The 14,667-nt window shown below is 47.1% G+C and overlaps 2 protein-coding genes across 3 annotated transcripts in view; one reads left to right on the top strand and one right to left on the bottom strand.

The window, feature by feature from the left end:
• Nucleotides 1-14,667, top strand: part of rps27a (ribosomal protein S27a) — a 127,847-nt gene that overhangs the window by 70,213 nt on the left and 42,967 nt on the right. The window lies entirely within an intron of this gene.
• Nucleotides 1-14,667, bottom strand: part of LOC137376408 (clathrin heavy chain linker domain-containing protein 1-like) — a 94,222-nt gene that overhangs the window by 44,793 nt on the left and 34,762 nt on the right. For both annotated transcript variants that reach the window (XM_068044918.1, XM_068044919.1), the window contains one exon: nucleotides 13,398-13,485. In XM_068044918.1, coding sequence (XP_067901019.1) covers nucleotides 13,398-13,485 — 88 coding nt within the window. The remainder of the gene's footprint in view (nucleotides 1-13,397; nucleotides 13,486-14,667) is intronic.

Raw genomic sequence — 14,667 nt, 5'->3', positions numbered from 1 at the left:
TGTTAGCTTTTATTAGTAGGGGGATCGAGTTTCGGAGCCACGAGGTCATGCTGCGGCTGTACAAAACTCTGGTGAGACCGCACCTGGAGTATTGCGTGCAGTTCTGGTCACCGCATTATAGGAAGGATGTGGAAGCTATGGAAAGGGTGCAGAGGAGATTTACTCGGATGTTGCCTGGTATGGAGGGAAGGTCTTACGAGGAAAGGCTGAGGGACTTGAGGTTGTTTTCGTTGGAGAGAAGGAGGAGGAGAGGTGACTTAATAGAGATATATAAGATAATCAGAGGGTGGATAGTGAGAGTCTTTTTCCTCGGATGGTGATGGCAAACACGAGGGGACATAGCTTTAAGTTGAGGGGTGATAGATATAGGACAGATGTCAGAGGTAGTTTCTTTACTCAGAGAGTAGTAGGGGCGTGGAACGCCCTGCCTGCAACAGTAGTAGACTCGCCAACTTTAAGGGCATTTAAGTGGTCATTGGATAAACATATGGATGAAAATGGAATAGTGTAGATCAGATGGTTTCACAGGTCGGCGCAACATCGAGGGCCGAAGGGCCTGTACTGCGCTGTAATGTTCTAATTCTAGACGTGGTGGGCCCCATTTATAGGGCGCCTGACAGCCATCAATGTAGATGCAAGCAGACTGTATCATTACAGAGTGTGCAAGAGTAGAGAGCAGCAACAAGGCAGGCAGTCATGGAGATGGCGAGAACCCACAAGAATGTGTTTATTTCTGGAGAGCGGCAGGAGGAGGCCTGCCAGTCAAACCATGCAGGCGTGGCTGGAGGTTGCTCGAGAGGTCAACAGCCGCAGTGTGGTGAGCAGGACATGGGTCCAGCTTCAACAACCTTCTGAGGTCTGGCAAGATGAGTAAGATGCAATGCCCAGTTGGCAGACTTGAAGTAAACAGATGCTCAGCCCACCTGTGAGTAGAAGGGCCTTGTCAGGCATTGCCCCGGAAAACGTAGGACATATGTGTCCAGGTTGATTTCTCACCTGAGGGAAGGGCTCACAGCACTTTAGCTTTTGAAGGATTGTCAGGACCATTACATGTGAATGTGCCTCAGAATGTTCTGATGGAAAGTATCACAGTCTTAACACTCTTGATCTGCACCCTGCAGGAAAAATGAGCACACAACGCCCACAAGTGGAGTCGTTCTGGGGGCGTAGTGGCCCACCTGGCAGCATTGATGCTGATGGATGAGGATTCCTTTGACATTGGCAGAGTGGACGCAGGGCAGGCAGTCGCCAAGAAAATGATGGGTGTCTGGCAGAGAGAGGGTGACTGCTTGTTGTCCTGTCCACACAAGCGGCTTGGAACAGCTTCCTCATTTGTGTTGTCGTATCCTGTAGATCACAGTTGATAGTCTGCCAGATGAACCAGCTACTGAGAGATGGGAGGTTGAATAACTGATGCGTTCACTCTTTTGCACGGCCAATGCCAGAGGAGGAGCAGCAGCAGATGATGTTGCAGGGTGCAGGAAGAGATGCACTCTGAGGATCTACCATCACAGGAGTCAAGTGCCCCCTCCACCAGTGCAGGTACATGCAGTTTGGTGGGGCCTCAGGCACATCTACAGCAGGTAGCACAAGGTGAGTATCACGTCACATGAACAGCAGCAGGTGATGGAGGCAGTGACAGCTGCAGACAGTACCCAGCGGAGGATGGAGGACAGCTCTAGCCACGCTCACCTGGCTGGAGATGCTGAACCCTGGCAGTTAAATACAACGCGGGTGCTTGTGCAGCAGCAAAGGGAAATATGTGGCCATCTGTCTGGGTTCCCTGAGGCACTACGGATCCTTGGGCAGAAAAGGAGGAGTCCCATTGATGACATTAGCAATGCATGTTTCAGGCATATGAGTGCATGAGCTCCTCCAATGAAAGATTGGCCAACCTCATGGACAGTCACATGCGGTGGTTCACCGAATGGATGCAGGAGCAGCAGACTGGTATGAACTGAATGTATGGTACATTCTGCAGCATTGACCACTCTGTTGCAGTAATGGTGCATAGATGCACGGACGGGCAGCCAGGTGCTCTTCCTGCTCCTCTCCTGGTCAGTGCAGACTTGCAGGGGGGGGGTCATGAAAGGGCTGAGGGGGACAGGGATAATGTAGATGATGCCACTCCTGAAGGGACCCATCTTCTGATGCTGCCCCCTTGGCCCCTCTGATAGTGACACACGCGATGCCTCAAGCCCCACGACCAAGGGTACCTCTGCACAGATGCAGCTGGTGCAGCCTGTGGCGGTGCCTTTGCACCATGGGCATCTCAGCCACTGGGACGCACACACCAGCAGCCTGCATCCACATCTGCTTCAACTACAGGGGCAGCTGCCAGCGCCTTGATGGTCACATAGATGCAGTCGATCACACTCTGCACTTGAGGGAATCCTGCCATGAAGGCACAGTCCATCACCGTCTGTGTCTGACTGGCCACACCTGTGGAGAATGTGAAGTCCAATTCTCTCTCGTACAGGGTATCTGTCACCTGAATGACGCTCCTGTAGGCGGCCACCTACGATACCCTACACAGGTTAACTGCCGACCTCTGAAACAAGCCAGACACTAAAAAATTCAAGATGACTGTCACCTTGACACTACTGGCAGTGTCCACTCACTCCTTGCGGCCTAAGGTCCTCCTTCAGGAGGGCGCACAGATCAGTCACCACCGGCCTCGATAGGTGCAGCCATCGGTAACGCTGCTGCTCAAGCATGTTAAAGAAACTGATCCTTTGTTGGTACACCTGGTGCTGTGGGTAGTGCCTGCTTGCTTCTCCTGCCCCTCGACCAGCACCTCTGCATTCCTGTGTACCGGGGACTGCCATTGTTGCTGAGGCCGCTGCTCTTCCCCACTGCTCCACCCACCTCTGAGAAGGTAGCCCCTATTCCAAAGACAGCCTCAATTACTAGGACCTCGGCTGCCAAATTTCCCTTGCATCTTACAGTAACGCAGAATGAGCCCTACTCCAAAACCCACCCTCTCTTTCAGCACTCCCAATCAGAGAGCTCTGCTTCCAGCATGGCAAGGCAGTGGCAATGCATGAGCTCATCTTTGCTGATTCCCTATTTTACACAAAGGATTTAATGTTCAAAGTGATTGATGACAACGCTACATCATCAGGATGCGCCGCAGTGCGCACACAGTCTCAGGCCCTCTGCGCCTGCGCTGCGGTCCGGATTGCCAGGAACAGTTTGCGCATGCGCAGATGACGTCACCGCGTTACGTCATTTCCTCGGGGAACACGCCAGGTTGGCCTTTGCGCATGCGTAAACTGGTCCTGGCAATCCGGACCGCAGCGCATGCGCAGATGACCGGAGCCCGTGTGCGCATGTGCGTCAATCTTCCGAAAGCTTCGGCGCGAGTTTTTGAAAATGGAAGCAGGAGAGGTTTCGTCGGGCATTTTATCTCAATTATTTAGTCATTTTAGACATTTGCTTCATTTTTATTAGACAGAGGAGATTGTTCCAAGGTAAGTTGCTCTGAAAATACATTTCAAGGGAGGGAAGGGAAGGGAGGAGGGAAAGGAGGGAAGGGAGGGGGGAAGGGAGGGGGGAAAGGAGGGAAGGGAGGGAGGGAAGGAGGAAGGGAGGGACGGGGGGGGAGCAGCGGAGCGGAAGGGGAGTGCCTTTTTCTGTGCATGCGCCATAAACACAAGGACTGGCTGATGAGATGGAGCCAATTAATTTGCCCAACAATTGCCCGAAAGCACCTTCGGATGGAGGTGGCCACGCGCTGGACATCAGTCGCGTGCCACAATCCATGGATCCTGAGCGTTTCACCCCCTGGCCTAATGATCTGATGGACCATACATACGCCTGCCTGTTCAAAGCTCCACTTCCCCCACCTGCGGTACCCTCTCCTTGCTGTTCAGTTACACAGTCACCTGTTCCTGCACCCATCCACGCAGTGCACATGGACACACAGCCACATGTTTCCCCATCCGCCCTTGAAACAACCATGCAGAGCCTTGTGAGACTCCGCAATTGCCAGCTGCTGCCTGTCAAGCAGAGAAGGCGTCCAAAGGGGTCAAGCAATTGGGGAACATTCAGCAAGAAGAGACTGAGCACTAAAAGAAACAAGCATGCCGTGTCCAGTGGTTGCACAAATGTGAATGCTCTTGCTGCGTACACAACTGGTGAGGTGGGAGTGCAGCCACACCATTCTCCATCCTCAGTGTTGCTTTAAGGCAAAGGTCGATAAGAGTGAAAGAAATGGAAGATGATGCTGATAGTAGTAGGCAGGATTAAATGGGAATGGATGGGAAGACGCACGAGTAGCATAACCACTAGCAGGGAACAGCTGGGCTAAAAGGCCTGCTTTATGTTCATAGTCCAAAAGAAATGTGCTTCTTTTTCCAGCACCCTCACATCATTCATGTTTTCCCTGAGAGCAGCATTGAACCATCACGAGATAGGGGCAGTTACATCATCCTGACTCCTACAGCTGAGGTGGGTACTAAGTGATTCATTGGCCTATACTGCAGAGCATAAAGCATGCGCAACAGTAATTTCATTGGAGGGAGGGAAGCTCTGACACTGATGTTCTTTCATTATTTCCTTTTGTGTAAAATGTGCCCTTGAGAAAACAATCCTTGACACTTAAGGACGGCATTCCAGCAAAGGAGGCAGTGCAGGAGATGACGCAAGGATGTGATGATTCCTGCATCTGAGGTGGGTAATAAGTGCTTCATTGGCGACGTTATCAATTGGTGCCTTCACTGCAGAACTTAAAAAGGTGTGCGCAATAGAAATTTCAGTGGATGGAGGGAGGCAAGCTCTGACTCTGATTTGCTTTTCTTCTTTTCATGTAAAACATGCCGTCGAGAAAACAATCCTCGAGACTTACGGTCAGCATTCAAGCAACGAAGGCAACTGGATCATGCTGCGGAGCTCATCACGATGTGGAAAGGAACATTGCATTTATGGATGAATTGGGAATGCACATTGGGATGCGCTTGGGGAACATTCACCAAGAATAGACTGAGCTCAGACTCTTGTGACTTTGCCTTCTTCACATGGACAATACAGTAGTGGAATAGAGAGCCAAGCGTTCATTCACCACAAGGCTCTCCAGGAACAATCTCTTTAGCTGTGCATAGCAGAGACTCGGCCTGCCTGTCTAACGGGAATGCTGGACACAACACCCATGTATCCATGCACAGCAGTTCCTCGGATACTTAATAAAACTTTTCAATAATTAAACCCAGAATTGTTGAGGTTTTGTTTTGCATGCTATTTCCCCGACTTTGCAACTGCACTTCAGATATTCAACTATGGTGGAGGGGTGGAGGTAGGGGGGTAGAGGGAGGAGTGGGTGAAGAGGGGGAGGAGTGGGTGAAGAGGGGGAGGGGTGGGTGAAGAGGGGGAGGGGTGGGGAGAGCAGGGAGGGGTGGGGAGAGCAGGGAGGGGTGGGGAGAGGGAGCATGCAAAATGCAGGGACCAGACAGTTGCAATGCCTGAAGTACTGTGGAGAAGGGGAGAAAGCAACTGGATTGGGCATCCGCAGCTGGAGGGAATGGCTGAATGGAGAGGGCCGGAAGCGAGAGGCCGTAGAGAGCCGCGGGGAGCGAGCGTGCGAAGACCTTGGTGTTACCGGGTCCAGGGACTGGCCAGTAAGTCTTTTGTTGTTGTGTTTATGGCGCATGCACAGAAAAAGGCACTCCTCTTCCGTTCCGCTGCTTCCCCCCCCCCCCCCACTCTCTCCCCTTCCTCCCCCCCCCCCACTTCCCCCAGCTCTCCCCCTCCCCCCTTCTTTACCCCTCCCTCCTTCCCCCTCCCTCTTTCTCTCCCTCTCCTTCCCCCCTCCCTCTTTCTCCCCTCCCTCTTTCTCCCCCCCCCCTTTCTCCCCCCCCCTTTCTCCCCCCCCCCCTTTCTCTCCCTCTCCCTCCTCCCCTCCCCCTTTCTCCCCCCCCCCCTTTCTCCCCCCCTTTCTCTCCCTCTTTCTCTCCCCCCTTTCTCTCCCCACCCCCCCCGGGCACCGCTACCGCTGGTCTCCCCGCGCTGCTCTCCCCGCTCCCCGCGCTGCTCTCCCCGGCCCGCTCCACTCTCTCACTCCGGCCATTGTATTCTGCCACGTGTTTGTTAGGTTTCATCTCTGTGATTCTTTGAACAGCGCCATCTTTAGTCCTGGCAGCTGCTGCAGTCGCAAGCTGTGACGTTTTCGTGGCACATGCAGTATTTGCACATGTGCCAAAACAGCGCCACCTACCGATCGCGTTGTCAACAATTGCGGTCTTTAATGTTTGCTGCTTTAGTCAATGGCTTTCCACTGTGCACCGCCTCATCTGCTAGGACCATAGTGCAGGGCCTGTGAGCAACTGACAAAATTACAATGCTGTGCCAAAAGCCCTCTCAAGTGCTGCTTAAATGCCCTAACTGACTGCCGGCCACTACCAGCCAGGTGGCCGTCCTCACCACAAAGCTGCCTCCATGCGCCAGGAAACCAGCATGCCATCCTCTTGTGCGAAACTGCTGGCACACCTCCCTTGCCCCATGGCAAAATTTAGCCCATTGTCACTCACAGTCTCATGCATATATTCACCAACACGCATGTTAACCAAACCGACAAACCCCCTCTTTCAGGACTATTTCCTGAGCAAACACCTCTTGCCATGCCACATGAATAAAATGGATCTGAATATTTGTTTGGCCACCTGAGACAAGATGGCAAATTGCTCAACATCCTCGGTCATTCTAGCTAATGAGCTAGGGATGAGACAATAATGCCATTGTATCACCATCAATGTATCAGTATGAAATAGATTGTAAGTTAAGACCATAATGAATAATAAGGAAATGGCAGAATGAGCACTTTGATGGAAGATGATGTCAAAATACCAGCAATACAAGAGAACCTAAAGATGTCAAGGGAAGGAACTTAGTGCATTCAATGTAAGTAAAAAATGATCATGGAAAAATAATGGGACTTGAGAGGCCAATCTTCAGGACTTGATGGTCTCCACTCCAGGATATTAAAATAAAATAATTGCAGATGCAATAGTCATACTTTTCCAAAGCTCTCTAATTTCAGAAATTGTGCCTTTGGATTGGAAATTGCATATGTCACCTCATTACTCAAAAAGGGAGGAAAAGAGAAACCAGATAATTACAGAACTGTTAGTTTGATATCAATTGTGGGGAAGTTACTGAAATCTATTATCAGAGACAGAGTGACTAAGCAGTCGTACAAGTTATCAGCTAATCAAAGAGATTAGACAGCATGGATTTGTAAAGAAGAGATCATGTCTGATTAATCTAGTTACTTTTTTTAAGGAGGTTACTAGCATGGTGGATAAGGGAGTGTTTATATTGACTTCCAGAAAGCATTTTATTAGGTTCCGCATTAGAGATTATCAACAATAAGGAAAGCACTTGGAATTAGAGGTAACCTTGTGACATTGGTCAGTAATTGGTTGAGAGGGAGGAGAAAGAAAGTAGGGATAAAGCGTTTGTTCTCTGACAGGATGTGGCAAGTGGCGTGATCCAGGGATTGGTACTGGAGCATCAATGACTTGGACAAAGGAATAGAGAGTTATACGTTCAAGTTTGCAGTTGATAATAAGTTAGGAGACACAGCTCAGCAGGAATTTACAAAGGGGCATGGACAGACTAAGTCAGTGGGTAAAACTATGGAAGATGGAATTCTGTGGGTAGTGTGAGGTCATCTACTTGGGATCTGAGAAAATAAAAGGAGCCATGAAGGAACAAAGGGATTTAAGTGCCCATATAGCTAGGTGGCTTAAAGAAGGGCAAGAATGGAGGCTGAACATTCCTGGTTACAGGATTTTCAGATGGGATAGAGAGGGGGATCTAATAAAGGGCGGGGGGGGCGCAATATTGGTTAAAGAAACAATAACAGCTTTGAGGATGGATGATATGCTCGAAGGAGGATCAAATGAGGCCATATAGGTAGAACTGAGGAGCAAAAAAGGGGCAATCATACAGCTGGGAGAATATTATAGATCGAAGAGCAAATCTGTAGCAAACTGCTGAAACAAAAGGGCAGCAATAGTCGGGGATTTCAAATACCCTAATATTAATTGGGATAACTTCAATGTGAAAGGTAAAAAGCTGCATAGAATTCTTAAAATGCATTCAGGAGAACTTTTTATGAGCCAGTACATAGCAAGCCCAAGAAGAGAAGGGCCAGTTCTGGATTTAGTTTTAGAGAATGAATCTGGGCAGGTAGAAGGGTTATCTGTGGGAGTGCATTTTAGTGGTAGTAATCATAATTCTGTTAGATTTAGAGTCGTTATGGAAAAGAATAAAGGTAGACCAAAAGTAAAAGTTATAAATTGGGGAAAGGCCAATTCTACTAAGGTGAGAGATGATTTGGCAAAAATGGACTGGAAAGAGCTACTTGAAGGTAAACAAGTGTCAGAGTTGTGGGAGGCATTCAAGGAGGAGCTAAAGAGGGTTCAGAACAAATGTGTTCCCACAAAGAAAAAGGGTGGGACTCTCAAATCTAGATCCCCTGGATGTCAAAGAGTATACAGAGTAGGATAAAGCAAAAAAAAGAAAGCTTATGTCAGATGCCAAAAGCTCAATACTGCAGAAAGCCTAGAAGAGTATAGAAAGTGCACGGGTGAAATTAAAAAGAAATTTAGGAAAGTAAAGAGAGGGCATGAAAAAATATTGGCAAATAAAACCCATAGATGTTTTATAAATACATAAAGAGCAAGAGGATAACTAGGGAAAGGGTAGGGCGAATCAGAGACCAAAATGGTAACTTGTATGTATGGGTGGAAGACGTGGGTGTGGTTCTTCATGAATACTTTGCATATGTTTTCACAAAAGAGAGGGACAGACAGAAGGTCACAGACCTGAAACGTTAACTCTGTTTCTTTCTCCACAGATGCTGCCAGACCTGTTGTGTATTTCCAGCGCTTTTTGTTTTTAGTTCAGATTTCCAGCATCAGCAGTATTTTCCTTTTATTTGATAGTCTGGGGTGGTTTGCTTTGGAACAGAGGAAGCTGAGGAGATATTTAATTGAGGTGTGCAAAATTATGAGGGGCCTATCTGAAGAGAAAAAAATTGCAGGACTATGGGGAAAAGGCAGGCTGGCATGGACACAATGGGCTGAATGGCCTTCTTCTGTGCTGTAATGATGCAATGATTCTATGAACTATTTCCATTAGCACAGAGGTCAATAACCAGTGGGTACAGATTTAAAGGAATTGGTAGAAGGATTAGAGGGGAGTTGGGGAGTATTTTTTCCACCTAGAGGGTGGAACTCACTGCCTGAAAGAATGGTGGAGGCAGAAACCCTCATCACACATAAAAAAATTACGTGGATATGCCATTGGGGTACTGTAACCTACAGGGCTACAAAGTAAAAGTTGAAAGGTGTAATTAAGGTGTAGAGCTCTTTTTCATTTGGCACAGACATGAGGGGCTGAATGGCCTCCTTCTGTGCTGTAAATCTATGTTTCTATATACACAAATCACTAAAAAGCTAGTGCACAGATACAAAAAGAAAATCCCAAAAGGTTAATGGAATATTGGCCTTTATCTCAAAGGGAATGGAAGTTAAAAGTGAAAAAGATATACTGAATTGTACAGCACCTTGATCAGATCCAGGGCACTGCATTCAGCTTTGGCCACCAAACCTCAGGAAATTTATATATTGGCCTTTGAAGAGATACAGCCTTTTAAAATGTTAAATTACAAGGACAGGTTGCAAACTTGGTTTGTGTTCCCTTAGGTTTGGAAGGCTGAGGGGTGATCTAATTGCGATATTAAAATGAATAAGGGATTAGGTAGGGTGGATAGAGAGAAACTATTTCCTCTGGTGGGGTTATCCAGAACAAGAGGGCACAATCTTAAAAATTTGAGTTAGGCCACTTAGGAGTGAAATCGGGAAGCACATTTTCACACAAAGGATAGTAAAAATTGGTGGATATGGGGTCATTTAAATTTTTTTAGGCTGAGATCAAGATTTTTCTTAGATAAGAGCATCAAGGGATATGGAACAAAGCTGGATAACGAAGTTGAGTTGCAGATCAGCCTACTCCTGTTCCTATGACATCCTCAAAACTAGCTCATTTGGCTTTAATGTAAATTCCTCAATCTGTGGCTTTCCAGTTAAACTAATGCAAATTCACTTTGTTTTGAACCACTGGTCTTAAATATAGCTCAATTCCAAAATTCTTTCCTGAAGGAAAAAAACCTAGTCAGTCAATAATTCAGAAACATGATGATCCTTTAACAATTCTGAAGCAGTGAAGTTTTCCATCTGCTGATTTCTGTAATGCAATTGATCACCCTATGATCAACAGCATTCATGAAATCTACCTTTTAACATTTACATTCCTCAAGTACCATAGCAACATTGTACCAGGGAGCAAATGATGGAACATATATCCTCTTCTCTCTGTCTCTCTGGCCTTTTTGGGCCCATACCGGGCGGCACAGTGGCACAGTGGTTAGCATTGCAGCCTCACAGCTCCAGCGACCCAGGTTCGGTTCTGCATACTGCCTGTACGGAGTTTGCAAGTTCTCCCTGTGACTGTGTGGGTTTCCGCCGGGTGCTCCGGTTTACTCCCACAGCCAAAGACTTGCAGGTTGATAGGTAAATCGGCCATTGTAAATTGCCCTTAGTGTAGGTAGGTGATAGGAGAATGGTATTAATGTAGGATTAGTATAAATGGGTGGTTGTTGGTCGGCACAGACTCAGTGGGCCGAAAGGCCTGTTTCTCTCTATGACTCGAACCCACCTGCTGACTATGTTCCACCTATGATCAGTCTCATCATGGATCCAGTCCCCTTCCTGCACTCCTCTCCATCAATCTGGTTTAAATTATTCTCAACAGCTGCCTCAATATTCCTTGCAAATCTCTGATCCTACCTGGTTTAGATGCACCCTGTCTCTCCTGTACCAACTCTTCTTGTTCTGGAAGTATTCCAGTTACTTATGAAAGTAGCAATGCTGTTTTTACTCCAGGTAGCCAGCCAATCATTTTCATCCTCATTTTTTCTTTGAATAAGCTCCCCTCAGGTCCAAAACAGTGCAAATATGATAGAGAACATTACTTTGTATATTATCTTACAGTTTGTGACATCTAAAGTCCCTATATTATTTTAACCAAAGACTTGCAGGTGATAGGTAAATTGGCCGTTGTAAATTGCCCCTAATGTAGGGAGGTGGTAGGGAATATAGGATTACTGTAGGGTTAGTATAAATGGGTGGTTGTTGGTCGGCACAGACTCGGTGGGCCGAAGGGCCTGTTTCAGTGCTGTATCTCTAAATAAAAATAAATAAATAAATAACCCAATGTAAATTAACCAATGTGGACTACCATCACAGGGTCCTTTTTTGTCCCCTCAGTATCTCTTCTCACCTTTTCTCAGTAAGTCATTATTCACCTTCTTATAGGTTTTGTCCTTAAGTTACACATAGCAATCCTTGTTCCTGAGCAGAGTTTACTATGACCATAATCTCTCTGTGACTTACAATATGCATCTTTGTCCAAGCCATCTTCTCTGATTTTCTAGCTACAATTTCCTCAGAAACCTCGTTTTACCCTGCATTGTAGGACAGTACCTAGTATGTTCTTTCTCACCTTTTTTGGTACATTTGTTGACTTTAATCAACACAGTTTTCCTATTTCATTGGTTTCCTTCAGTACTTCTTTCTGATTCATGGCAACTCTGTCCCTAGTTATACTTATGTCTAGCATTGATCCTTATGATTTGTTCTTGAGATTGAATGTTAGCCTGACCATTTCCGTGTCTATGATGGCTCACCAAGTCTTATGCTACCCAACTCCCTCAGTAATCCCTCATTTTGGTCTGCCCTTGTAAGTTTATTTACCGTCCTCTTTAAAATTACAGGTGGGTATTATTTCTGCTGTAGCGCCGATAGCCTTTAGCACAAGATGCCATCTTGGTAAAGGAGTTTAAGAGTGTGTTAGGCATGGCAATCCCGAGGATGATTAGATCTCTGATCACCAATTAAATCCAATGCTCACTAAGGAGTCTGCATGCCATTTTGCTGGCTAGTGCTGAAATTACTGACCTTTCTTAACAGTAACCAGCTGAACATGAGCAAAGTACAAAAGCAAAATACTGCAGATGCTGGAAATCTGAAATACAAACAAAAAAATGTAGGAAATACTCAGCAGGTCAGGCAGCATTTGTGGAGAGAGAAACAGAGTTACCGTTTGAAGTACTTTTCATGAAGGTGAATGGCACTGCCTCAGACTGCACCATCTCAGCATGGACTTCAGTAGGCTGGGCTGCCTTGCTGACAGGCAACTGCAAGATGAATGGTGGAGTGGCAGGATAGGGAGAGAAGCACGTAGGTCCCTGCTCCATGATTCCCACGCTACTACCTTGAGGCATCTGTTCAGCCAGTCCAGTGATCTGCAAACTAACAGGCAGCACCCACTTAGGGCTGAATTTTATTCGGACGCAGCACCCTTTAAACTCAGCACTGCACCCTCATTCAGCGGCCGCCAAGGAGGCCCCGTGATATTACGCTTGGGGGCTCATTTAAATAGTGGGGGCGGAGCGGCCACCCCTGATGACATAGAGGGGGCGGCTGTCATGCCCCCCGCAACACCGTGCAGGCGCAGGCACCATTTTTAAAGGGCTGTAAGCCCTTAGGAGAAATTTAAATATTTAAAGGTAAATTATGAAGAATTATTGCATAAAAATTACAGACATAATGGAGGTCCTTTCCCATCCCCCCAATTTTTTTTTAAGGGACATCGGCACAAAATGAAACTTTATTACCAACCTGCACTTCCCCCCCCACCCAACCTCTTTACATTTGCCCTTCAACCCCTTCCCACCATCTCCACATCCGATTAAAATTGATTTCCCCACTCCTCCACCCCTCCCGCCCTGAAAATTTGATTACGCCACTCCCCACCTGGTTCTCGCCCGGAATTCCTTGCGAAGTTCGGAAGGCGCGCGGAGCACGAATGGCAGCCGTAATATCAGAGTGGGACGGCCGCCACCTGCAGTTAAGTTTATTTAAATGTTTATTTGCATATTTAGATGAAGGGCCCGTCACCGTGCGGTGGGGGGGGGGCCATACTGAGATCCCCCCACCGCTGGGAATATGCGGCGGGCCCTTCTCGACATTGCGGGTCAAGGCGGGCCTCTCCCCGCAGCATTTTACTGGCCCCCACGCCGCAACCCGCAGTGTCGAGGGGCCAGTAAAATTCAGCCCTTAATGTCTATGTTCCCCAAAATAATCCCTGTAACCTTTTCCTTAAGTTTTTTGACTGATGGACAAAGTTCACATCTCTTTAACCATCTGATAAACTTTCTTTACTTGTTCATAAACATCCCACACTTATAGAACAAAGCAACCCTATGACTGATTAAAAGTAATACATAAATCTTTGAATAACATTCATGTGTCCAATTTGTCATTTGAGCTCACCTCTCAACATACTCCAGCAAGTATGCAGGTTCATCAATCTTGTTAGGATCATCATCATCAAATACTCCAGGCCAAACACTATCAACCTCTGCATCAGAGCAAAACATATTGTTTTATTACGGAATACAGCAATCCAACAGAAACTTACTGTTATTTAAGCATTAAAACTTCAGTTGGCAAGACAAATTGGCTGAGCTGCATACAGTTTGATGTTTCATAAAATGCACCATGACGTTCTTACCTTCAGATCCCTAGATGAAGGGTTTTAGATCCTGGCTAGCTAAATCAGAGAAGATACTGAGCAGAAGCTGTGTGTTTCCTTATAGTAAGTAGGAAAATCAGACAGAAGCTACTCTCATTCTTCTCAATCCTGCCAACCAAATTTATCTGAGTAATAGCTCCAGATGGTCTGATTCATCAGGGAAGTGGCAATAGAGTTGTGCAATGTTCTCCAAGGGGACCTCCACCTAAAGTCTAAGGCAGATCACCGCATGAAGGTCACAGCAGCCTTCATTTTTTTCCTCAGGTTCTTTCCAAGTTACCAGAGAGGACAGCAAGTGACCTGATGCATAAAGCAGGTTTTGCAATGCTTTCACGAGCTAACAATCACGTCATTTTTTTCCCTGTTCATACACATGATTGCAGTGTGCAGCTAGCACGAACCACTCTATTGAGGGACTGCACACTTGAGTGTGGGGCGCAAAATCATGAGAGGCTAGTACGAAGTCCAGCTAGCCTGTGTTACTTGAAGCAAGCTGCACTTCTTAAAGGGAGGTGCATTTTCACTCAGGCCAGTGCTGCCAAAGTGACTTGGACCTGGGAAAGATCGATTGTCAATGTCAAGGAGCATGGAGACATCCGGCAGCAACCTTGCACATGACTTTGCGTAGATTTTGGAGCCCACCCTTTCCAGCACGGAAGTGGTGCCAACTCCATGTGAACACTTGTGGACCCAACCATCATGTAGCGCCTGATGACCAATGTCTCAGCAACCATTGCAGCACAGGCAGAAGCCACCCACCGTCTAAGTTCTAGAGTGGGTGCTCAGACTTAAGTCATATAAGCTCACATTGCTGCCATGTAAGCACAACTTGGTGCTATGCAGGCTCATACTGCTGCCATCATGGCTGCAGATACCAGTTTTCAAAGGGGCTTGCTGGGTCTCACCACAAGTCCAGTGATCTGTTGTCCAACAGATTACTGGAATTGCTGAGGCACTGCCCCAGGGGAGTAGCAGTGGCTCCTTGGAGCACGAACCTGCTGTCCAACT

This window comes from Heterodontus francisci, chromosome 13 (genome assembly GCF_036365525.1).
Source record: "Heterodontus francisci isolate sHetFra1 chromosome 13, sHetFra1.hap1, whole genome shotgun sequence".
NCBI lineage: Eukaryota > Metazoa > Chordata > Chondrichthyes > Heterodontiformes > Heterodontidae > Heterodontus > Heterodontus francisci.
This window is presented reverse-complemented; position numbering and strand designations above follow the sequence as displayed.